The following is a 24,437-nucleotide window of genomic DNA, read 5'->3' on the forward strand; positions in this document are numbered from 1 at the left end:
GTGTCTGGAAGCTACCTGTGCTCAAGATGTGGTCCAGGGAAGTTGGACTACTGAATGGAGAAGTGCTGGAACTGATGGATTCTGACTTTTGTGATGCTGGGAAGAGCCTCATTGTTGAGTTTGCTCATGGAATTGCCGTGTAATAATGAGTGACGCTATTCTCGCAAGCAGCTGAAAGGTTACAGTTAGTTTGACCAGTGGGGCAGTGTTGTAGATATTGCAGAGATAGTAGAACGTGGAGGAGATGATTTCCCCCTTCCTTTCTCTTTGTGCTTTTCTCTGCCTCCGTAGTCCATAAGTTCCTCCTTTTGATCTGTGTGCCTGCATTTGTCCGAGATCATGGTTGGTTTTTTTTTTGCAGCAGAGTTGTTGCAGAAGCTCCTGTTCTCTGTTATCCCTTTTCCCCTCATCCCATAAAGTGTATTTCTGACCATGTCTGCTTGGATTTCTACCTTGCTCCCAGTCTAAGCTATAAAAATAAAGTTCCTCCCTGGTTATAGTTAAATGAGGATTTTTGGTGCCTGTTAAGTTTTGGTTTCTGGCCTCTCAGCATGTATAGGGAAGAAAGCAGGTACAGCCTCCTCCACAAAGAAGCAAGCACAGCCTTGGTGTCCCTGAGCCACTTCCCTTGGTGACCTGTCATGGTGGGGTGGAGGCTGATGTTGAAAGAAGCTTTCTCTGTCCCCTCTAGCCAGAGGAAGATTGTGGTCGCCCAGGAGTAGAACAGAAGGAGCTATAGTGGGTAAAAATAAGCCTTGAGAAGCCTTTAGGCTGTTCTTTACACCACAGCCCATGCCCTGGTGGCATGGGAGAATTACAGCAGGCATTCCAATAGATAGTGATGGTAAGACATTAGAGAGCACTCTCTACTGAGATGAAATGTGAGTCAGTTAGAACCGCCGGCTGCACCCTGGAGTGACTAGGCAGTTGGACCTTCCTCAGCAGAGCTTGGACCCAGCTGTGTTTTGTATTCCCTGTGCATCCAGCCATCGGGAAGTTGAGCAGATTGTTGCATTGCCACACACTCTAAAATTAATAGTCTTGGTTTACAGTAAATCTATACACTTAACAGGTTTATTCCTTGATCAATTAATTCCTGAGAATGGCTTTCGTCATCTCCAGTGGTGCCAGATCAGGGGTGCAAAGTAGATTTATTTCTATAATGGATCCAATGATAATTATTTCACTATTTGGCGGGGGGAGGGAGATGCAGGTGATTTATGGTGCCTGGTCAAGCATTTTTTTTTTTGCTCTCCTGGATTGCTCAGCAAGCTCTTTGGGGAGGGGAGTGGTTCATTTATCAGACTTGAGCCTGTTGTCTGGGAACTGCGTTTTTAAAAAAAAAAAATCTTTGTTAATGCTGGAGGCATCCATGTCTTCAAGTACAGGTCATTCAGTGTGAGGTTTCTAGAGTGGTACAGTAATGAGGTCTGGTGTCTTTTAGGGATAGCTCTGCATTCTCCCCTCTGCTGCTGGCTTACATGGTGCTGGGAGAGCTGACCCTTCTCAGTCCTAACCTTACAAAGGGAGTTGGCTCTAATTCTTTCTTAATACCTGAGTGCGTAATGGTTTGAAGTGTGGGTCAAAGAAAGTCTGGCCTCTTCCACTCCATGCTGATTACTGGCTGTTCAAAAGTGCATGTTGCCTCTCTGAAGGAGATGGGAATAGCTCAGGTGCTCGTCTGGGTTGGAGAGGGCTGAACAGATTTGTCTGTGAGAGGTCACTCTCATTCCCACTCTCTCCTTTCTGATATGCAGGTCGTTGCTAGTCCAGCTCCTGCCTCAGTGACGTCCCACACTGAGTCATTGTTCAGGTGACAGCATGAACTCTCTGGGTACAGAGAGGGTACATAGCCTGAAATCGGAAATATCTTTCTCCTTGTAGTCCCTCTGGTATGCTGGGGGAGCCCTTTTCTTGGTCAAACTTGCTGCTTTAGATGAACATTTTACTGCTGGTTCCTGCCACTTTTCCTTGCATACCTACCTGTGCTGGGAGCACGAGAGCGGAAAGTGTTGAACATGACTAAAGAGTGTCAGTGATAAACTTCATCTGCAAAGCTCTTGTCTTGTAGCACTTTCTTCCAGCAGAAGCTGGAAACCTAGCACTTCGGTTGCAGGAATTTGTGTGTTAGTGTTATAGCTTTAACATGTGTGAATTTTATTTCCAACTGTGGGATAGCTTCAGCAGCTCAAACAGTTTGCTGTGCAATACTAAAGCTGTCTGTCTTTTGTAGAGTAGGAAGGGCTCTCAAGTGTCACTGAAGGCAGCAGGTGCAGTTCCTGTATAAACTTGGCCTAATACCCTTTCTTCTTTTTTCCTCTCTAGGCTGGTACCAACGTCTCGTTTCTACCCTCTGCGCATGCACTGCGTCCGTGCACTTACGCTGTTGTCTGAGAACACCAGGACCTTCATCCCAGTGTTGCCATTTATCCTGGAGGTTAGTTGGTTCCTGCTGACCTAGCAACAGCTGATGCATACTACCTACTAAACATGCTCACTTACTGTACCTGCCAACAGCCCCCAAGATTGCCCAATTTGTTTACTCCCTAAAATCCCTGGCAAACAGCATCAGACAGAATGTATTGTTTGGTTAGCAAATAGGATTAAATTTTTATTGGCCTGTGAGCGGAGAGTATCTGAGATCAGCTAGGTGCAAAAATACATTCCTGGGTGGTTTAACTGATGCAACTGGAATAGGCAGAGAGTTTGCCAAAGAAGAGATTCAGAGGCTCAACTGGTTGCAGTAACCCCCAAGCTGTTGTTACTTGATCCTGCTGATGTGTTCATATCTTAGCAAAAGGAAGAGTTTCTCCTAACTGCAGACAAAGGGAAATGGAAGGAAAAAGCCCTTCAAGAATTAGAATTTATTTAGGGAAAAACACTTCCGTGAACGCAACCTGGCAAAATGCAGTATGTTTGGTGAAATACTGGTGCTAAGAGACCATCCAGCTTTCCCACGTATCAGATGCCTGACATCTCTCCACATAGGTCTTTCTAGCTTCGCTGCTGTGAGAAGGTAGTACAGAAGTGGTGCAGCCAAATTTCACTGAAGAAGCATGAGTGAGGCAGGGTTGAGGAATGCAGAAGCCCCAGTAGGTTGGCATGAGGCTGGACACTGAAGGGGAGGGAGGGGGAGACTTCTATAATAAATGACCTGAGTCAGCCAGGCTCATTCCTAATCAAGTTCTGTTGAAGCAAAGGCTTTTGTGGTTTCGTGTTGTTGTAAACGTCCTTTGCAAACCACATCCTCTGAGCCTGTGGAAGGCAGCGATGTTTATAAATCTCCTCCTGCTCTCCCGCCTCCTCCACTGCTCCCTGGCCCTGGCCTGTGTGGCTTTGCCATTTGCCTGCTTCCTTCCTCTTGTTCATGCATATTTGAAATTCTGCCAACCAGATTTAGTGATAGAGGCATCTCCACTCTGGGATAGTGGAGCTTGGGGTGAGGATGGTTTCTCTGCTTTTTACTTTTTAGTGCTCTGAGACATAAAGCCTTTTTCCCCTCGGGGCCTTTCCCCTCCTCCTTGCATTCTGGCCCCAACACCTCGGCTCTAATCTGTGTGTCGGGCCCCAGCCAGACGTTACCACACTGCACGCTGAGCTTCCTCCCAGCTTCCACAAGCCCCCAACCACATCCGATCCTGCTGTGTGTGTTTGTGAGGCACTACTCAGCTTAGCTTGTCCAGGTGTTGGTGACAAGGGAGAGATGGGGGCAGGGTAAATGTGTGCATTGCTTGCATACTCTTTCACATTACTTTAACAATTATTTTGCTTTAACTTCTATAACCCAAGGTGACTGGCATGATGTTAAACTCCCAAATCTCCCTGCAGCTGTCAGCCTCTCCCTTCTTCCTGCCTCTCTCCTGCAAGGGATCCCTCAAATATTCTGTGGAGTTCCCAAGAGCATTCAGGGCTATTCCCTTTGTACTTCCATCTCTTCCCAACTCCCTCCTCCTCTCTGTTACAGAGGTATCTGAATGCTCGTACAACCCTTAGTGTGTCTCCACAAGCTGTCTTCAGGTAGGAGATGTATTCCAGCTGTGCAGATGAGATGGTAGGAAGCTTTAGCACACAGAGGGGAAGTGACCTTCCCAAAGTCCCAAGGTGGCTGTGGTGATGCTGGGAGGACAATCTGCATTCTGATGCCCAGCCTAGTGCTTTAACTATGAGCCTGTTTCTACCAGCTCACAAATTCATCAGTGACTTAGTCAATAGACATTAGTCCCATGCCACACCATGTCATGAAACAAAATCCATTTTAAGCCCATTATCCAAACCATCATGAGATTGAGGTATCTGATCAGTGTGTTGGTACTAAGCAGGAGTAAACTTGAGGGGCATGACTGGGGTTGGGGGAGCGGAATGAAGCCTTCCCAGTGTAAGGTATGCTCCATTTGATAGGAAGGAGGAACGGCTGCTCTGTCTGTCACTGTTGCAGCTGAATCCAAGCACAGTAAAAGAATGGCTGTGGAGTTTGTGTCCCTGTGTTTTGTGCACTTTTTGGAGAGGGCTTTGCATGGCCTTAGAGTGTAGATTCTGTGAAGCTTCTTGTGTAAGAAGTGACTGTGTAACTGTTTCCCTTCCCGCCTCCCCCATCGAGGAAACCCAACCCTTGCTACCTCTTGTCTCAGCCCTGTCGCTGCTGTGCTTTCAAGAGACAGCAGATTGAATGTTTGTGCAATTCCCGTAGGCACAGGAATTCCCCAAGCCCCTGCCAATAGAAATGAGAGCTGGCTGCTTGATGCATCTTGACAAGGGTTGATGCTCCCCAGCGTGGGCATCCAGTGCTGTCTCCTTTCTGACTCTGCTTTCCAGGATGGAGCAAAAGAAGCAGCTTGCTAAAATTACATCTTAGATAGGAGGAGGTGGCTTGGGAGAGAGTGTAAAGCAGGCAGGCTTTTATTTTTGTATTGTTACACCCCTTGAAGGGCCTGTGAGATCCCAGGCTTTTTTTTTTATCACTTCAGTTACTGTGTGACAGCCACTAGTTTCTGCAGCAGGAAAATTGGCTCATCTGCTGGAAGGCAGGTGTGGATAAACAAGGTGGAAATCTCCCCACAGGCAGACTTCGCATGCCAATTTAAAATTGGCTTCCCCTGTGGAGGGATTGGAGACGAGGTTAACCCTGATGTGCTTAGGAGGGCATGAGTTTTTCACTTTGACACTTAAATGGCTTGAGTCTTGTTTTGAATGTGCAGCTTGCTTCGGAGAAGGTCCCCAGGGGCTTGGAATGCAACATATATGGGAGTGGGCAGCAGATTGTCGGAGGAAATCGTCTGATGCAAAGATTGTAGTTGGAGAATTGATAATGCTGGACATTGTCATCCATTTAAGCACAGATCTGAAATTAGTTTTCCACAAGACACGGACTCTTTGCCTCCTTTGCACAGAGAGGAAAAACTGGAACTTTAGACAGACTAAGCTGAACCACTGCACCAACTAAAGATGTATCTTTCCTTTTCCTCATTCTCCTCCCTCCACCACTATATTGCAGCTCTTAAATTCTGGATCACAGCCCTGCAGGTACCAGGGGTTGTTTGAGTGAAATCATGCCTGACCAATCTAATAGACTTCTATGATGAGATGATTGGCTCAGTGGATGAGGGGAGAGCAGTGGATGTTGTTTATCTTCTCTTTATTAAGGTTTTGGATACCATCTCCCATAACTTCCTCACAGACAAGCTGATGAATTGCAGACTAGATAAGCAGACTGTGAGGTGTATTGACAACTGGCTGAACTTCCAGGCACGTGCTGTGATCAGTGGCATGAAATCTGGCTAGAGGCTAGCCAGTAGTGATGTACCCCGGGGATCGATACTGAGGCTGATACTAGTTATCATATTCATTAATGGTTTGAATGGTGGGGCAGAGTGGCACCATCAGCAAGCTTGCAGATGATACAAAGTTGGGAGGAGTTGCTGATACACCAGATAAGTGTCCTGCAATTCAGAGGGACCTTGACAGGTTGGAGAAATGGGCAGGTAGAAACCTCATGTAGCTCAACACAGAAATGCAACATTCTGCACCTGGGGAAGAGTAACACCATAATAACAACATCCTGGGGGCTGACTCTCTGGAAAGCAGCTTTGAAGAACAGGATGTGGACAACAAGTTGACCAAGAGCCAGTGATGCGCCCTTGCAGTAAAAAAGACCAACGGCATGCTGGGCTGAGTTTAGGCATAGCTTTGCCAGCAGTTTGACTGTGGTCTTTCTGCTATGTTGAGCACTAGTGAGACCACAGCTAGAGTGCTATGTCTAGTTCAGGACTCTCCAGGGCAAGAGAGACATGGACATACTGGAGTGAGTCTAGTGAAAAGCCATAGAGATGGCTCCAATTAGAGCCACAGAGATTGGAGCATCTGTCATGTGAGAAGAAGCTGCGAGAGCTGTGACTTTCTAGCCTCAAGAAGAGAAGGCTCAGGGAGGATCTTACTAATATGTGTAAAATACCTGAAAGGAGGGTGCATAGAGGATGGAGCCACACTCCCTCAAGTGATGTCCAGTGACAGAACAGGATGCAATGGGCACAAACTGAAACACAGGAGGGCCTGTCTGAACATCAGGAAACACTTTTTTTTACTGTGAGGGTCACTGAGCACTGGCACAGGGTGCCCAGGAAGGTTGTGGAGTCTCCATTCTTGGAGATACTCAAAAGCAATCTGGACATTGTCCTGGGCACCTGACTCTGTGGCCCTGCTTGAGCAGGGCAGGTTGGACAAGATGACCTCCAGAGCTGTCTTCCAACCTCAACCATTCTGTGAATAAAGAGGTTGAAGCCAGATTTTTCTCAATGGCACTTAGTGACAAGATGAGAGGCAATATGCAGAAAATGAAATACAGGAGGTCCCACTTAAGCATCGAAAAAAACCCAAACCCAACAATTTTATGTGGTGAGTGTAGAACAGGTTGCCTAGATAAATAGTGGAGTGTCTGTCCTTGGAGATACTTGAAATCTGACTGGATGTGGCCCTGAGAAACCTGTTCTGGTTGACCCTGCCAGATGACTTCCAGAGCGCTTCAAGCCAGCTTCTGCAGAAAGTTGGGCAGCTTGTCTGAACTTGACAATAATCGGACTCTGCCTGAGCGGCTTAACTAGGCTCTCTCAGCCCTTTCCTCAGTGAAGTGTGAGGGTGACTGACAGACCTGAGGGAAAGCTGCAGGCAGGCCCAGCAAAGCACTGTATCCCTACTGTGAGCTGGCCTGGGGCAGCCAGCTTTGGGGTGATCAAAGCAGATGCCAGGAGGGTTTTGCTAGAGCCTGAGAGAAAGAAATGGGGGGCAGATGGGGTGATACAGTGGGAGTGCTGTGGGTGCAGAGTTGGTTCTCTGGTTTGCACTCTGGCAGCGCAAACTGTATATCTGAGCACCCTTCCGACTAGCCATGTAGAAATCGTCTGTGAGCTTGAGATTTGCCAAAAATCCTTCTCCTTCCTGCCTGTGTTGCCCTGTCCTTTCCTCTGTCTGCTAGTGGTTATCACTTAAGCCAAATTCTTGGCTTTTGACATTTTCTGGCCCTCTAGTCCCTTATTATCGCCTTTCCACCCTGCCACAGGATTCCTAGACATCAGTCATCCTCTCCTTCAGTCTGACTGTTAGCTGATCCATTCTGCACAGTCTTGAGATGGGAACCACATTTTCTGCCTTCCCACACGTCCTGACCGGCTCCCTAGCACCTCCTGGGAAAGTTTCAAAACCTCTGGTTGCATTTCCCCGCTTGCCTAGCGGCATGTTAGGATCCCACAGAGCCTGACGCCTTTCACTTTAATGCGTCTGACCTCAGGGATCAATACTACTGTTTTGGCCAAAGAAATAACCGTGCATAACGAGGTTTATAGCATCGATTCCCTAGGCTAGGGCTCTTTGTTTTCACAAGCCACCAAGCTTGTCCCTCCCTTCCAAATAACCTGGATTGACAAATAAAATGTAAAAAATCAATAGTCGTCTCCATGCTTTTCTGGCCTGGGGCATCCATGTGACCTGAACACCCTCCCTTTACTCCTCACCTTACCCTCTAGCAATCAGTGTGCTGCATCCCCATGTTGCTGGGCTGGTTGGGGTCTGATGATGAATGTGTTGCTGCTGCATAGAGGGAATAGAAATTATTTCCTGCTCAGAAGTGTGATTTAAAAGCGTTGGGGACCGGGAGAGGAACTGTAGGTTGCTTTTGAGGTGCTCAGAAGTATGGGTGGGCAGGATATTGTACTCATCAGCCCCCCTCATTGGTTGTCATCAGATATGCAAATGATTACCAATTGTTGGCTGATTATTTTTTTTAAATGAGATCCCATTGCTAGTGAACACCTCCCTTGATTGCCACTTGTTATCCCCTGATGGGGGTCTCTGGGATCCGGGAAAACCCGGATCAAGTGGTTTTTGCAGTTCTTACCATCCTTCTCCTGAGGTCTGCCCCTACCAGGCTGGGAAAGGGCGTATTTGGATTGCTGCTCATTTTAGAAACCTTTTGCTCCTTCCTGTATCACAGCTTCAGAGGAAGAGCAGCACAGCACACAGGCTTATTGGGATAGTGTACCCTGTTGCCTGATGTCTGCCCAGGGCACTAGGGACCAAGGCAGATTCTGGCTGTAGCTGATTTCAGCTGAAGATAGCTTTCCTGTGTGCCAAATGTAGCCTTGCAGGGAAGTGAAGAATGGAAATTCTCGTTGATTCATGTTACCCTTGCCCCAGCGTTGTTGGGAAACTCCTCCCAAAAAGGAGGGAGTGGGGAAAAGGCTTTCATAGTTCTTGGTCTTGATTACAATTTGTTAAGTTTTAAGGCAATAATGGTTCTTCTTAATTAAAGCCAAACTTGAGATGCCACCCTGGAGAGCCAGTCACACGCACATATGTGAACTTCCTCTCTGTTTTCTTCTTTCTACTATGTAAGCTTCGTACCTTCTGTTTCAGAAATACTCCTCTCTCTAACCATTATCATTAAACAAGCACTGGAAAAACACAAAAGCAAAGGTGCAGGTCTGTGTTTTGATGTTACATACTAGTCTATTGGGTATCCAGCAGTACCCTAAAGCTTGAGTGTGCTCATCATTTTGATGAGCAGGGTGCATGGTCTCCTCTCAAACTCTGGGAAGGGGCCAGTTTTTCTCCATGTCCCTTGCTATAAGATGAAATGTGTCCATGGAGAATAATAGGCACTTATTCAAAGGCTGTTCAGTTGTAATTGGTACAAGGGATGCTAATGGGAAATGTGTTAGAATAGAAACCTTGCCTGGCAAGGGGTGTTTATGAAAAGGACTTACTGGTCTATCTGCTTCCTGGGACAATTATTTCAGTGACAATAAAAGGGTAATCGATTTGGTGTAAGCAACGTTTATTCTTGCTGCTGAAAAGCTTCTCACCTTAAGGGACAGCTCCAAAATACACTCAAGCTTTGTAGTATGACCTTTCTGACCATTAGAGGCGTGGGTCTGAGGAACAAACCTCTAGTTTCTTATGCTGTTGCTTGTTTTGGTTTCCTTTTACCTCACACTTCTGTGGCACCTTTAACACTCAGGTCTCTAAAGCTTCAAGTGTGGTTGGTGTTTGCTCCCTAACTGTCCCTTGCTAGGGTATTTAAGAAAGCTGTGGGACAGCGATCAGAACAGGCAAGCAGGAATCAGGATTTCTGGATTGTCTTCTCAGCTCTGCCACTGACTGCATGACCTTAGTTGAGTCATTTGGTATCTGTTGTGTTTTGCGGTGTGATCATCTTTACACTCAGTTTTTTCTGTTGTAGGTTTTCCAACAAGTGGATTTCAATAAGAAGCCAGGACGTATAAGTGCTAAGCCTATAAACTTCGCAGTGATCTTGAAGCTTTCCAATGCCAACCTGCAGGAGAAGGCCTTCCGAGTAAGTGGAACTCCACTGGCCAACAGTGCACAGCTTTTCTGTAAAGAACAGAGTTGCCCTAGCAATATGCTTTGTGTTCCTGTCCTGTAAGGCTGGAGACTCATTTCCCAGTCTGGGCGCTGTAGGGTTTAGTTCCTATCTGATATCTCTGTTTCTGCTTCCCCCGCTCAGGACGGACTCATTGAACAGCTCTATGACCTGATGCTTGAGTATCTCCATTGCCAAGCCTACAGCATTGGATTCCCAGAGTTGGTTCTCCCCACTGTCATTCAGGTAAGGTGTAAGACGCTTCTCGGTCATGCCATGAATGTGCACAGAGCGAGATAAAGTTATTTAAGCTAACAGTGAACTCAAGATGGTCCTCACAATGTGAGGGGAGAGCTGTTTACCTTTTCTTAATTATAGTTTTTCTTTGCGTTTTGGGGAATTCTTGGGGAGGAACAGAAGCATCACATCTAATTAGGAGGCTGAAGGTAGGTGAAAGTGGCTGTGGAGTTAGCCACCCTTTTTGGAGCCAGAGTGGAACAGAGGGCTGCATAACTGCTGTAGAGATGTGGTTTTGACTAGCGAATGCAGATGAGTTCTTGGCAATTCAGAGTTGTCCGAATCGCTGTATTGTCTCAGAGCAGTACCTGTGCTCTGTGAGCCCATACTTTTCCTTGCCTTACGGCCTCCCTCATGTGCTCTCCACAAGATGGCAATCTTCCCTCCTTTCACAGTGTCTCCATCAACTGGGGCACTTTCTCCCCTAGTCCCTCCATACAAAACAGTACAATTCTTGTCTCCATCCCTACTCCTTGCTGCACCTAACAGCAGTGCTACAAAGTAGTCTCCTTTGCCTCTCCCCTGGCATTCCGCCCTGGAGGGTGTTCTTTCTAGCCACTTTGTGTTTACATACTTCGTTGTCTGCAATAAAACTGCCTAATAGTGCTGTGCATCTGGGTGTATTGTGCATAATCCTTCCCTAATACCTTGCTAGCTGGGTGGCTTCAGTTTTGAATGAGCAGCGACCTCTCTGCTATGAACAGTAAGACTGCTCAGTGCAAACATGTTGGAACTTGTTCCCTCCCTCCCAGTCCTCTCTATTTTTAACTCTTGAGTGGCAGGTGTCATACAAGTTCGGCAGAGGGCTGCTGTCGTATCCTCCATGGGGACATGAACCTCTGCTTTGCTTTGGTGTCTGCCATGAGACCGTGTGTCTGCATACCTTGTTGCTATGATGCCTCTGGTTAACGTGGGAGCAATGTCTTGCTTGGGACCCACAGGCTGCTTGGGAGGCAAATCTTCTTGTTCCTGCTGTACGTAAGAGGCTGGCATCTGTCAGGCGCATGACTCTTGGCTGGGTCCCTGCAGCCTGGCACAGGCCATTGCCTAGCTGGCAGTAGGCTGCTTTGGCTAATGTGAGCTGACAGGCACTCTCTGTGCTAGGAGAGCAGCTCCTGTGCTTGCTCTCGCTTTGCGTGCTTCTCGCTTATCGGCAGCGAACAAAGCCCTTTCCTCTCAGCCAGCAGCTGTTGAGAGCATCGGAGCTGTCGGAGCCGATGTTCTAGCTGGAATGAAAAACGGCTGACGGCCCTCTGGCACCAAGCGCCCTGTGGCTTCCAAACACACCCTGGGACCAGCCTGTATTTCTGCAGAGAATTAATGCTATCAGATTCCTATTTGGCTGCCACTAACCACAGCCTCGTGGCGTCTGCTGGGCTGGAGTGCTGAGGTTAGCTTCCCAAAATCTCAGAGTCTTCGGGAAAGTGTGGGGGGAGGCTTTTCTGCTGGAATGGTTCCAGTTAACTGTAAAAATCCATCTGTCCTGATTCTTCCTCCCCGATGAGCTCACGCTTCTCTCAGTGCCGTGTCGTAGGGGCTGTGTTCCAGCTGGCAAGGGTTGCATTCCTCATCTTCTGGTCAGCGGCTTTGGGAGAAGCTAGGCTGAACTGCCTTCAAACTGAACTTTAGAAGCTCCTTGCCTGGAAGGCAGGAAGCACCCCGGCAGATCAAAGGAAAGGAGAGCGAGTAGGGGCGGGAGACAGTTCAAAGGCGTCTGTTCTGCCCAGCCGCTGGGACGACCCCATGGCGGTCACTGCCTCCACAGGCTGGTAAGGAGCTCAGAGTGCAGAGCCTGTATGTCTGGATGCTTGGAAGAGACTGCCTCTTCCCTCCTCTAGAGCCCTGACAGGCATCAGAGGAGGGGTGGGAGGTTAAAGGGAAAACCTGGGCAGGCGTCGATACGGGGTAGGTACTGCTGGGTGGAGGCAGGAGATTGCATGACCTAGGCATGACTTTTGCAGCTAGACAGAAGGGCAGGAGGTGCTGGTTTGCCTTGCCAGCAGCCACTTGTACTGCTGCTCGCTCTCTGTCCTGAGTTGAATATTCCCCCTGCTTTTTGTGAGTGGAGGATTGGGCTTGATTTGGGTTCCCTGCAACACACGCCCAGCTGCTTCAGATCATTTATAGGTCTCTGCGTCGTTTACAGTAAGAGGAGCTGGGTTTTTGCTGTGGTCGCTGCTGGTATAAACCATTGGTGTTTAAGGCTGGCAGTTCGACAGAATCAATCCTGCTAATCACAGAGCTGCTTAGCTAGGAACCGATGTGAGATGTTAATGACATATATGCACACACACGTACGTGCGTATGTTCTGATTGCTTTTATTCTGGAAAGATATGGTTGTTGTATTTGGCAGAGTGGAAAAAGGCATACGCAGAGTCCCTTTCTCTCTCTCTCCTCTGTCTTCTTTTACCTTCTTGGTTGTGTTCCCTGCCTCTTAACACAGGACTGAGATCTCATTACATTTCGTTAATATCTGTGGCAGATAGTGGTGGGACTGTGAGGGATTGCAGGGGTAAGAGAGAGGAGGGGGAAAGAAGAAATGAAGCGTACGGCTGTGAGAGCGAACACACAAGACCAAACTGCACAGATACAGCCTGAGATTTTGCAGGATTTCTGGTGACACCTCTGCAAGAAAAGAAAAATGATAATATATGTGGCAGCGGATGAAATGGATCTGGGGCTGCAGCTGTGGGGATCAAGTGAGATAAATCGAGTGACAAATGCGTCTCTCAGTGGAGATAAATATGCAGCACCTATAAAAAATAAATATTTTAGAAAGGGAGGGCTGAGGGTGGGACAAGCTTCCCCAGCAGAAGAATAGTTTTGCTGATGTTTTCTTTGTACTTGTTTGATGGACTGTATGCTTTGTGGAAAGGGGTGAAGGTGTTCATTTTAACTCCCATTTTTCTGAGTTGGATGTGTGATGGCAGGTGGGTGTATGCTGGGGATAAAGGGACAAGAGAAGCCCCTGCTGCTAGGTAATGGGGGACGTTCTCCATGTGTGTAGCAGACAGCAGATCCTGCAGCAATATACCCATCGGGAGAGCAGTGTCCTGACAGAGAGGAGCTAGGTGTGACTGTCACCTCAATTAACATTTAATACCTACCCACTTGGCATGTAAGATCAAGCCAACATGTAGGCTTGACAGGAGGGAGACGACATCTTCCTTCCCCCAGCTCTGTCTTTTGAGGCAGAACATTTGAAGCCATAAGTAGAGAAGGCAGTACTGTATTTGCTGACTAGAAACCCTTTATCTCTGTCATGATAGCATCTGCAGGTCCCAGCTGAGATGAAGGTTCCATTGTGGTTAACCATTTTCTTTTGCCTTGTTGGATCTCTTTCTCTAAATCAAGTGCCTGTGTAGTGTGTGTGTGTGTGTATATATATATATATGGCTCTAGCAAAGAGCTTGGCCTGCAGAATTTGGACAGCACTCCAGAGGCTTGTCTTGCAGTTGGTGAAAGCTGTTAGCAGACAGCATAGTAAACTGGAATTCAAGCCATGAGTCAATCTGGACACCCCCATCTCTCTTTCTGTCATCAAGAGTGTCCACTGCTGCCTCAGCTTTTAGTTTGGAGGTGTCAGAACAGTGCAGTGGTGTTGGAGGGTGGTTTGTATTGGGAGGGTGTCCTGGTTTCGGCTGGGATGGAGTTAATTTTCTTCCTACTAATTGGTACAGTGTGTTTTGGATTTAGTGTGAGAATAATGTTGATAACACACTGATGTTTTAGTTGTTGCTAAGTAGCGCTTATCCTAAGTTAAGGATTTTTCAGTTTCCCATGCTCTGCCAGCAAGCAGGTGTGCAAGAAGCTGGGAGGGAGCACGGCCAGGACAGCTGACCCGAACTAGCCAAAGGGGTATTCCATACCATGGAACATCATGCTCAGTATATAAACTGGGGGGAGTTGGCTGGGGGGGGGTGGATCACTGCTCGGGCATCGGTCAGCGGGTGGTGAGCAATTGCATTGTGCATCACTTTTTTTTTTTCCTTGGGTTTTATTTACCTTTTTTTTTGTTATATTCCTTTTCATTACTATATTATTATTATTATTTATTGTTAGTATTATATTTTATTTTACTTCAGTTATTAAACTGTTCTTATCTCAACCCACAAGTTTTCCTTGGTTTTGGTTCTCCTTCCCTTCCCACTGGGACAGCGGAGGAGTGAGTGAGTGGCTGCATGGTGTTTAGTTGCTGGCTGGGGTTAAACCACAACGGAGGGTAGATCTTTGGTGAGGAGAAAAGAGGTTTGCTTGAGGACAAGGCTACTGAGGTAAAAAAAGAAAACAACACAAAAATGTGCTCTGTTTGCAATGAAGTCTCATTGTCTGAGAGTAGTGAAGTGTGCTTTGGGCGCAGAGAGAGGGCGGGAGCAGATTCTCTGTGGGTAGGATGATCCTTGCCCTTTCAGGCAGCAGTAGGGTTTGTGGTTTCCTGGCAGACTGGCTCTTGTCCTGAGGGTTACACGCAAGGCCTTGGGTCTAAAAGAAAGAATTATCTAGGCACATGCTGCACAAGTTGTCCACAGAGAGGGTCATTTTGTAAATTTTTGTGTGGTGGGTGTGTGGGTTTGTGCCCTTGAAAAATCAGTGGTGCCAGTTGAAGTTGGATTGGTACAGTCAGACATTAAGCAAACTACACCCCATGTGACTCTGCAGATGGCCATCTGTCCTGACCCACAGCTCTGCTGCTGCAGCAGCACCAAGTTTTCCCACCGAGCTATGCCAAAGACCCTTACTCCCAGTCCACAAACACTTCCACCCCAATTTTAAGTCTCTTCTCAAACACTGCCTTCAATCCCAGCCATCAGTCTCATCCACAGCCTCTTGTATTTGGTATTCCCATTCCAATATCTACTGGTGTTCTAAAATCTTAACCCACAGACACCTTTCCCCATTCTAATCCTGGCTTCCCTGTGCTTTTGGCCATCTAGCATCCACAGGTATCCACTGTTCCTAGTCTCTGTGCATCTGGTTCACAGTCTCTCTTACTATTTGGCTGAGCAGGAGACAGTGATGCTGTAGCTCCAATGGCAGCTAGGAGCTGAGGCCCCAGAGAGCATGGAGTTTTTTCCTGCTGGCTGCTTGAACTCCACTGATACATTTTTTTCAGAAAGAATTAGTGTTAAAGGGTGCAAAGAGCTGTTTTTGAGCAAGGTCTCTGCGCTGGGTTGTGTACAAACATCTGGCCTGTCACTGCAACTATTTTATATCCCCCCAGCCCAGGGTGGCAGGAACCCCAGCGCTGAATATGGGTGATACATTGGCGTATGGTACGGATTGAAGGGAAAAGGCGCCCCATGCTGTCTGTCGCTGGGGGTGGGAAATGTTTTTTTGCTGATGGGATCTGTTTATGGAAACTATTACATTGCTTTCATTCTTCCTCTCCTTTTCCTCCTCCCAGCTAAAATCTTTCCTGAAGGAATGCAAGATTGCCAACTACTGCAAGCCTATCCGGCAGCTCCTGGAGAAACTGCAGGAAAATTCTGCCTACATCGCCAGCAGGCGTCAGAAAGCTACCTTTGGCGTGGCCAGCAGGGAGTCTGTGGTGAGTCTGCTACTTCGATTTGGGCTTCCTGGAAAGACAGTCAGACTCCGGCTGCTGGGGTTGAGCGGGTGGCAGAGGGAGGAGGGACGACGGGATCATGGAAACGGGAGTGTGTGGGGTGGGGCAGATGTTCACAAACAACTGAACTCGGCAGGGCTCTGATGCTATAGCTGGCAAGACTCTGCAGCCAAGAGCCTCATGGAAAACACAGTCCATAAATTATACCCTTCTATTATTTATAACACATATGCACGGAAGCGCCTTGCTTTGCTGGGGCATCTCCTTTGCTGAGAAGTTTCTTCGTTTTCATCATCCCATTCCTGATAGTTCATGCCTAAAGTGATAGGAGGGATTCTGCTGCCTCTGTAAGTGTGTTGTTTCCTCCTAGTCTGTGGAGACCAGTCTCCAGCAGTGTAGAATCAAGGCATCGGCAGACTGATACGTGGCAGTTGAGGATCCCGAGGCAAACCTTTCCCCATTTTCCTTGGCCCTTGTGGAGACAGAGCTATAGAAAGTTATGAGCCGTAAGGACAGTGATCAGGCATCCTGGGCACTGCAGTTGCTTCTCAAGAGAGATGCTGGTTTATTCTTCTGTCTGCAGCCTAAGCATCCAGCCTGCTGAGAAGATGCTGAGCACATTTGACACCCAGAAAAGTTGTGGTGGCTCTGGGTGGCTCATAGCGCCTGCGGAGCAGTTGAGTTAAACGTCAGGATTCTGCCTTAGTGATGAGATGAACAGGAGTGACTAAGGTGATGATGGAGACTCCCTTCTTAGGAAATTAACTGTAGCACAGCTAGAAAACAGTATATTAGAGGGTGTGTTAGCTCATAGTTGGCCATCTTGCTAACAGGCTGAGAGATGCCGCCTTTCTCCATGTTTCCCCTGCTCCAGGAGTCTGCCTGCTCTGAGCCAGGTCCTCCTAGGGATGGTGTAGCGTATTGTCGGGACATTCCTTTCAGTGTCCTTGCTTGAAGCTTTTTTTTCTCTTTTGCTTTGCTCCATCCTTCTTTGGGGACCTGTTGACCTGACCTAAACTCTGAGGTATTTGAAATCCAGGCTCTATGTAAATGAAGCCAAAGGGAAGGAAGCCTTGTTAATGAAGCTTTGTTTGAGTTTCCTTTGGGTTGGACACTTTATCTTTGCTTTTTATCCAGCACAGCAGCCTTTACAAGTCTGATAGCAGGTGAACTGTGCGTGTGCGTGCCTCTGTGTGAGAGGAAGTAGTGGGTTTGACTCTTCCTGGTCTGGCAGGAGAGAGGTGAAAATATCTCTGTCTGCAAGGTAATTGATGGGTCAGAGTGGTGTCTCTGGCCACATGGTATCATTGGAAAGTCTGGAGTTCTGCATCATTGAAAGCTCCACCTGTTGGCATGGAGCTGGGCACGGACCAGAAGTTGCAGTGCAGACTAACTTGTCTTCAGACACTAAGGGGCAGGGACCGCAGGAAAATTAGCCTTTGAAATCCTGAGATATCAATGCCAGGACATAGCAGTGCTATTCTGGGATTAAGGGTTTGATGGAACTGGGTTTGAAGTGACTAAGTACTCTTTGGTTCTGTAAATGCCATTCGGGGTTGGACTGTTTTGCTAAAGGAATTACGGTTCCCGTCTGGAGTGAAGTGGTTAGGGTTTTGTTGTTTTGTACTTTTTGCGGGCAATGCTGTGACCACCCACCCACTCTGCAGAGGTAGAGATTTCAGCCTCTGGGGCTCTCCATGAAACAGATGAGCTGGGGAAGGTCGTTGGCTAAGTAAAACAGGGTTTCCAACAACTCTGCCACTGTCTGCTTTTCCCAGCAACTCTGGCTGCAGTCCCTTGTGTAAGAACTAAATGATTATTTTAACATCTTGCTGCCTGTATGTCTCCTAGTTGACATTGGTGCACCTGCTTTCCCAGGGACATCTGGGTGGCTGAGTCGCATGAATCAGGCAGGGTTGGCTCTGGAGGGGCAGCAACAGGCAGCCTGCCTTGAGTAAGGGAGGTTGGTTAAGGGAAGCAGGCACCAGTTTGCCAAGCCTGTTTGGAGATGGCTGTTCTGCCATTTAAAGGGATAGAGCAACAGTGTAAAGTGCTGCTCAGGGAGGATGCCTGGATTGCCTATACAATCTGTATTTTTGCACTGTGGTGGTGTCCTGTGGGAGAAGGGAGCCTTTCTCTTCCTTCGGTTAATGGGATATCAGTGCTCCTGGGAGCAGAGGAACAGCCCACTCAGTACTTCTGTGGGGTGGAAGAGCCATAGTGGCTTATCTTTTGTGTCCACAGGGCAGGTTTTGTGCCCAGGTGGCCCTACGCCTTTGCAAGCAGATGGTGTAGATTCCCAAGAAGGGCCAAAGCTCCCACAGAGACTGGGCTTCCCAGAACGATTTGGAGTGTCCCTCGAAGTCTGGGTTGAGTTTGCCAGGCTGTCTCCAAGATATGTGGGGCATTGGCACTTCTCACGAGCAAACACCGCCAGAAAAGGGAAGGGAAGGAGGGGGGTGAGGGAAGGGGAGGTATTTGCATGTCCCCCTTGCCAGCAAGAGCAATTGAAAGCAAACGCTCTCTGGTTTTCACATGCATGCATTTGTGCCTCCTCCACTGTAGGGAGCAGAGCCCAAATTCCTAACTAATTCTTCCATGCAACATGCTGAAATGTGGCTTTCATGGGGGGAATTACAGAGTAGTGGGCGTGCTTTAGAAAGGTTGGTTTTACCTAAGGGTCTATATTATATAATTTTAAAGAAGAAACAGCCTGGTGATTGAGCTTAGTGCTGCAGGGGGAGCATGGTGGTGCAATGTTTAACTTAACATGGATGGACTGTGGAGGGATCCCTCCTTGCGTCCCAGGAACTGTGGTATGGAGGGGTAAGCACACCAGATGTGTTTAGCCTGACTTCTTCCACTTTATTTTAAGATTGAGAACTTTACTTTTTTTGGGGGTTGTTTTTTTTTTTTGTGAGAAGCAGGCTAATACTTGAGTCAGGGCTTTTTTGAGAGTACAATGCTAATAGGTTACTATAATAATTAAGGTCTTTGTCAGGGGAGCCAAAAAAAGTGGAGCCTGCAGCTGAAGTTGAAGCCAGATGCATAATGTACAGCCCTGATTTTAGGTTTGTCTGCAGTAGTGTGGGCCCTGGATTGGCCGGGGAAAATGCAGGGAAGGAAAAGGACCTGCAGTGTGTGCCGGGCTGTGTTACAGCTCTCTGGCTCCCAGGCAGACCTTTGTGCTGAGCTGGGGAACCTTCGTTTAAGAACAGTGCAGCCCAGCAGGCTGTCACGCTTAATGAAACGTGAAGTGAGGGAATGAGCTGATGGAAAGCATTGCCTCATTTCCCTGGGATTTCCAGATCTTCTGCATTCATCCCCATCTCACATTTCAGATGGGAGTTTTTTCTGGAGGGTGGGTGATGATCTTTGTTACATTTGTACAGGTGCTAGCACTGTGGGCTTGATCCATGCTAGGTGTTGCCTGACAGCACAGTGATGCAAAAGCAGTAATAGAAGGAGACTTGCAAATGGTTAAAGTGGGTGTGATGGCATCCACTCTCTCAAAATTCCCCTTGAGGTGTTCTGACTAGAAAGATGGGAGTGTTTTAATGGTCCTTTTAATCTCTGGATTCCAGCACGCTTTAAAACCAAAAGAGCTGTATCAGACAACAAATAGACTTTTGCCCTCTGTAAGAAGAGGCTTTCTCAGAAGCTGTCCATACCAAGCAGCATCAACAAATTGCCTGATTACAGCTGGCAGCCTGATATGATCCTGATCTATAAATGGGGTGACTTTATACTCCTCGGGAATTACTCCTCTTGCCATAGTGGTGGGTCAGATCGACAGTAAAGCTGTGCTGTCTGCTGGCTGGCGTCTCCGCTAGCAAGTGCTGCTGGAGTCGGCCATACATCAGCTGTGCTTTCAGTCAGCCTGCCGGGGAGGAGACCGGAGAGCAGATGCAGGCTCCAGCCGTGCAGACCTGCAGCCGTGTTACAAGCAGTCCCGTGGGGGTTGTGAGTCTGGGACCTGTGATTACCAGAAAGGGCCTGTTTGGCTTGATGCAGTATTGATAGCGCCTGTTGTAGGATGCATAAAGAGATTCTGTGCCATTAGAGTGCAGGTGACACAAGCTGGTCACCATTTAATTACCAAAGTTCAGCTCCTGGTGCCAGCTGCAGAGACCACAGATCATCTCCACTTCCCTCCCAGTGATGGGCCAAATCAAGAGCTGGCATAGACCGATGTATTTCACTTCACAATATATACTGTGTACTTGCTTATTTGTGTAAGCTGGGAGCTCTGTGCCACTATCTATTGCGGAGACCTGCTCTTTCTGTCTTGTTCATACACTGCTCTTTAAACAAACTTCTTCCTGCACCTTGGCTCACAGGCTGCAGCCAACACACCATAGCTCCCTAGTTTTGGGGCTCAGCTCCCCAGCAGCAGTTGATTTGAGATCTGGTGAAGAATATTTGAGCTGCTGCTGTCTTCTGCCGTGAAGATGGTCTGGCCTTTTGTTCCCACCCTCAAACAGGAGCATTGTGTACAGAGAGCTGCCCATACAGAGCTCTGGATTTGTTCTCAGCCCTGGATTCAGGATACTCTTTTTGGATCTGTGTTGACCTTTGAGTGTATCTACGCTAACCTTTGTTCCTGTTGCTCATTCCCTTCCTCCTTTGCCCGTTTCAATTCCTACTTGTGTCATGTCTTTCTGCTTACATTAGTTTGACTTTTTCCTGTGGCGCAACGCAAAGCCTCTGGGCAGTGTGGTAATCCAGTTAACAGGTACAGTTCTGTGTGGGTTTAAGTTAAAGGGATGTTGGCAGGTTAAGAAGAATGTATTTTAATGACATACCACCACCCCCCTTTCAGTACTAACATGCCAAATGATTGAAGCGTAAAAGAATTTTTAACCATCTAATTTGCTTCCCACCATTTACGGTGTTTGCTCCTCCTTATTCTCCCTGCTTGGACAGTGGAAACAGGCTCGGCACTTCATGCTCTGCTCTCTCAAGGTTGGGATGAGTCCAAGACCCTGCAGGGGAATGTTTGTTTCAAAAATAAACACTTGGCTGTAGAACAGGGGGAACAGGCAATCAGACATCTTTGGTACTTAGGTCTTGTAAATGCTTGCATGAGATTTTTCTGAATTAAAAAGCAAGAACTGAGCAGGTTATCAAATGCCTCCATTGAAGGAGCAGGGGACAAATTTTGTCCTGATAGATCCTCTGATCTGTCCCTTTGATTCCTACCTTCAGGTTTCAGTTGAAGTAATGTCTTTCTCATTACAGTAGGCTGCATCATCTGACTTCACTTCTGTGTCAGTGTCTTCTCACTAGAGCTAGAGTAGAAGTGAATGTTCAAGGCCAAGATAGTAATAGTGGATCCCAGAAGGCATTGAGCTGATTTTAGGAGAGTCTATTGTGAGTTCTCAGCAATTCTGAGAATTAGGCCTCTTCTAGAAGGGAGAAACAGGAATCTGGGAACCCACATTTCAGGCCACCATGCTGAGAAAATTTGGTGATCCTCCATAAGCTAAAGCATCTTATGCACCACCATATAGATGCTCCTTTATGAGGACTTTAGGCTGTCCTTCAGTGCCGTTGTTATCCTGTGCTTTGGGATGGCATAAGTAAGCTGTTGCATTGGCCAACCTGTCCATTTCATCTTTTGGCTTTCTTTTGTTTCCCTGCAGTGCCCAGGCATTGCTTTACCTAAGGAGAGTTGTCAGTCACACCACTCCTGACTCAGTAGTTGCTTAAATGACTGTGCCTGAATTCACACTTAGTCCTGCTTGCATTCTTAGTCATGGTTGCCAATTTCCTACCCAGAAGCTGGGAAAAGGTGGTTTGGGAAAGGGTCTTAACCTCTGCTCTCGACTCCCTGCATTTGCCAAAGTTGTATTGGAAAACTGCTTTGAAAACTTTTCTTAAATTTGCACCCCATCTTTCCACAGGAACAATGGGAGAAGCAGGTCAAAGAGGAGGGGACACCTCTGACCAAGTATTATACTCAGTGGAAGAAGTTAAGAGAGAAGGAAATACAACTGGAAATCAGCGGCAAAGAAAGAGTAAGAATGAAATGCCTAACTTACTGGACATCGTCTGTGTCGTGGGAAGACAAGAGAGCCATGTCCTGGCAGCAGGATGGTGGCTGGTCAAAACCAGCTCCACTGGTGTGAGCTGAAATTGGCTTGAGCTGTGTGGCTGGGCATTCTTGGAAAGAGCATGAGTGTGGCTGGACGGCAGCCTAGCTAGTGTCTTCAGCTCCCTGCAAATTTGTATTGCTGGGATCTCTAGGAGCAACATCTGTGTCCCCTGCCTGTAGCCTGTTCATTTGCCCAAGTTAATAGAGGATGGGTGAGATAGGGTGAATTAGCACTAGGGTAAATTTCCCGCTGTCCCTGTTCAGACTCATGCTGTTCAAGACCCATTGGTACAGCAACCTTTGTAATTCAAGGCTAGGAAGCTGAAGACAGTAGTGATAGAGCAATTGTGTGTACTGGCAGGGGTAGGTTGGGTAACAGATTCGATTGTGTCTAAGCAACCGGGGCAATAACCTTATTGTGGATGTTACTTTTGGAATGAGCATGTGATGTAGTGTTGAAGTTTAGACTGTACACACAGTTCCTGTTCTGTGTGTTCATCCCCACGTTCATGGGCCTTCTCACATTGCTTTGGGCACTTTGCATCATTTCTTGCAAATTGCGTTGCTTTCTTGATAGTAAAACAGAGTGGGTTGAGCTCATGTAGGCCTTCAGCTTTTTTTCCAGCTCTGCAGAATGTGACTAGATTGCCATGCTAAAACCTAACTTTGAAAGAAAGTAAGGAGGGGAAGATGCCTCTCTTCTTAGCAAAGGGAGTATCAGAGATGAGTTCTGTTTTGCGTTTTCTTATTTCACCCATGTAGGGGTGGCTGGTTGTGAGCTGGGACTGGCTGTCTGGACAGAAGTGCTCAGACTGCAATTTCCCACATCTCCTGCCCGAGGGAAGGCTCCTTGGCCACTCCTCATGGCACTGCACTCCAAGATGCAGGAGGTGGGGGTGGGAGCTTGCTTACATTAGTCGTCTAAAGGAAAGCTGTCTCGATGCTAATGCAATGAAAGTGGCTGAGCTAGGCTCTTGGCCAGGGAGCAGGAAATAGATATAATTGGTGTCTCCAGCATACGGTGGGGAACAATTAAAATAATCGATGGGACATGAGGATGAGTGGCTCTGAGACAAGTCCCAGAGCATGGTAGAAGACCTGGGAGATCCTAGAAACGCTCAATATCGTATACCAGCCTGAGATAAGGACAGGAGGCTGAAATTCCCTGGGGCAGCCATGCAGAGGGAACAAAAAGCACACTCGTTTTCTGTGCAAACCCAGCAGGAGAATGTGGCCTTTGCAGAACGGAAATTGAGGGGGGGAGCTAAGAAACAGCAAGAAGTGGTGGCTGTGAGTGGGGCTAATCTCTTGCCCAAAACTGGCCCTGCTGGTGTGAACTGACACTTTCCTGGTACTGAAGCAGCTATCACAAGGGGAGAGGAGATCCGCCCTCGGTGTAGACAAGCCCCGGTCTCATGTTAAAGGGAGGAGGGGAGCTGGAGCTCCTTGGGGTGGCCAGGAGCAGCCGAGGTGGAGAGCTCTCCTTGAAGGGGATTGCTTTCGTCTAGCAAGGCTTAAGAGGGTGACTTCTGAAACCAGGGGAAGTCTGAAGGGCAGTGACAGGGACTTGTTTTCTCTTGGAGAAAGTGGGCTGAACAGATAAACTGTAGAGAGAGACAGACTTTGGAGTTAGCTTTCCAAAAGGCCTGTGGCTGCCTGGCATCTTTGCTTGGTGAATGGGGCTGTTGTCTGTCTCGGTGGGGACTGCTAGCTTAACGATGCAGCATTGTGAGCCCCAGCAGGAGAGTGAACACCATGAGGCCCATTAGGGCTGGGAAAATCCATGTCCCATTAGCAGCCATTGGGGGGAAAAAATAATAACAGAGAAAATCAGCCTGGCTCTCAGCTGCTATGAGCTGCACCTTGCCTTATATAAGAACGTTGACCCTGTCTGCCTGTTTCATTTGCTTTTCCCAATGATTTTTAATGGGATGTAGATTAATCGGCTTCGTGAGACTCAGTAGACAGTAACCCTCTAGCTGGGGATTAAAAGACTGGCCCCCAAATTACCTAATTACTGCTACTGTGTGATGAACACAGGCCGTATCTGTGAGCTGTGGCTCAGTACAAGTCTCATTCCTTTGCTTTGTGATCACTCCGCAGCTAGTAGGGTTTTCTGGTGCCTTTATTTTGAGGTACCCGTCTTGAAGGCACTCCTGTGGAGTCTCAGAAAGTTGGAGGTAGCACAACCCAGCATGATTCAAAACCAGGTCCTTTTTAATGTGCTCAGGTTGGGTTCAACCAGTACTGATGTCACCCAAAACTGTAGGCTACCTTTGGAAACAGGGACTTTTCCTAGGCAAATACAAAGAAGTCCCAACTAACAGCCTCTGCTCCCTGCTGTACATGCCCTGCACAGGGTACTGGAGAAATTTTTCACAATGTTGAGACAAGTCTCTCTCTTTTGGTCCCTTGCATTGGAGAAGTTTGGAGAATTGGAGAAGACTTCCACATCATGTACATGAGACATTTTACTCATATACAGCTCCATTTCCACTTTAAACCTACTAAGTGATGTGTTCCATGGAAAGATCCTATGCTCAGGATGTGTGAGGAGGGAGAATAAGACCTTGGATGATTTTTGCGTTTCATTTACTGCTGCTGAGGA

The 24,437-nt window shown here is 47.5% G+C and overlaps 1 protein-coding gene across 1 annotated transcript in view; it reads left to right on the forward strand.

Annotated features, from left to right (window-relative positions):
• NOC2L (NOC2 like nucleolar associated transcriptional repressor) overlaps positions 1–24,437 on the forward strand; it is a 56,075-nt gene that overhangs the window by 15,288 nt on the left and 16,350 nt on the right. The window contains exons 14-18 of the mRNA XM_050909637.1: positions 2,326–2,437; positions 9,728–9,841; positions 10,013–10,114; positions 15,571–15,714; positions 21,639–21,752. Coding sequence (XP_050765594.1) covers positions 2,326–2,437; positions 9,728–9,841; positions 10,013–10,114; positions 15,571–15,714; positions 21,639–21,752 — 586 coding nt within the window. The remainder of the gene's footprint in view (positions 1–2,325; positions 2,438–9,727; positions 9,842–10,012; positions 10,115–15,570; positions 15,715–21,638; positions 21,753–24,437) is intronic.

The sequence above is a fragment of the Gymnogyps californianus genome, chromosome 21 (assembly GCF_018139145.2).
Source record: "Gymnogyps californianus isolate 813 chromosome 21, ASM1813914v2, whole genome shotgun sequence".
Lineage (NCBI taxonomy): Eukaryota > Metazoa > Chordata > Aves > Accipitriformes > Cathartidae > Gymnogyps > Gymnogyps californianus.